Genomic DNA, 861 nt, shown 5'->3' on the forward strand with positions numbered 1-861 from the left:
AGCCACTGTGTTTTTAAACATTTCACAATTTGATAAAAAGATTCTATGGTAGAATCCTTTGTCAAGGGATTGACAGGGGCCCTTTTGAAAATTTTCTCTTCACTTGAAAAAATAAACAACCTCCATGATTCTCTACTTCTTAACTGACCATCCTTCTATGAGTGGCCTGGAACTGTCTGCTTTGTTTGAGTAACTGGTACGGATTGCTCTAAATCATGGATAATATTCATCTCTAAGCACTGGTCAGAATTTTTCTCTTAAATTAGCACCTTAAGTGAATACCTGCTTTCTGTTCTACTTCAACCCCAGCATTAAACATTTTTTTCCCCCGGCAGTGACTCAGCGGTGTTTTTTGAACAAGGTACCACAAGAATTGGAGGCTCTTATAAAAAGCTGGTTTATCGTGAGTACACGGATGCCTCCTTCACAAATCGAAAGGAGAGAGGCCCTGAAGAAGAGCATCTTGGCATCCTGGGTGAGTCCGTGCAGAATATTTATGGCTGGTATATGCTTCCCATGGGCTAAATCAACCTCAGAAAGAATAGTAACTTCAGGACCTATTGCATGATTTCTATGTGTAAAGTAGGTGTGTGGAAGATAAAACAATAAAATGCAGCAGCTAATTACTTTTCCAAATGTAAATTATCAATAGTAAATTCTCATCATTAAAAGCCCTACTGACGGCTGGGAGTGGTAGCTCACGCCTGTAATCTCAGCATTTTGGGAGGCCAAGGAGGGCAGATCACTTGGGTCAGGAGTTTGAGACCAGCTTGGACAACATGGCGAAACCCCATCTTTACTAAAAATACAAAAATTAGCAGGGCCTGGTGGCAGGTACCTGTAATCCCAGAATCTCGTGCC

General features: G+C 41.2%; 1 protein-coding gene across 2 annotated transcripts in view; it reads left to right on the top strand.

The window, feature by feature from the left end:
• Window positions 1-861, top strand: part of LOC105534114 (ceruloplasmin) — a 59186-nt gene that overhangs the window by 19140 nt on the left and 39185 nt on the right. For both annotated transcript variants that reach the window (XR_001005215.1, XM_011972790.1), the window contains exon 7: window positions 336-475. Coding sequence is in view for 1 of the 2 variants with exons in the window: in XM_011972790.1 (XP_011828180.1) it covers window positions 336-475 (140 nt within the window). In the remaining variant the exon portion in view is untranslated. The remainder of the gene's footprint in view (window positions 1-335; window positions 476-861) is intronic.

Source organism: Mandrillus leucophaeus, unplaced genomic scaffold (assembly GCF_000951045.1).
Source record: "Mandrillus leucophaeus isolate KB7577 unplaced genomic scaffold, Mleu.le_1.0 Scaffold130, whole genome shotgun sequence".
Classification (NCBI taxonomy): Eukaryota; Metazoa; Chordata; class Mammalia; order Primates; family Cercopithecidae; genus Mandrillus; species Mandrillus leucophaeus.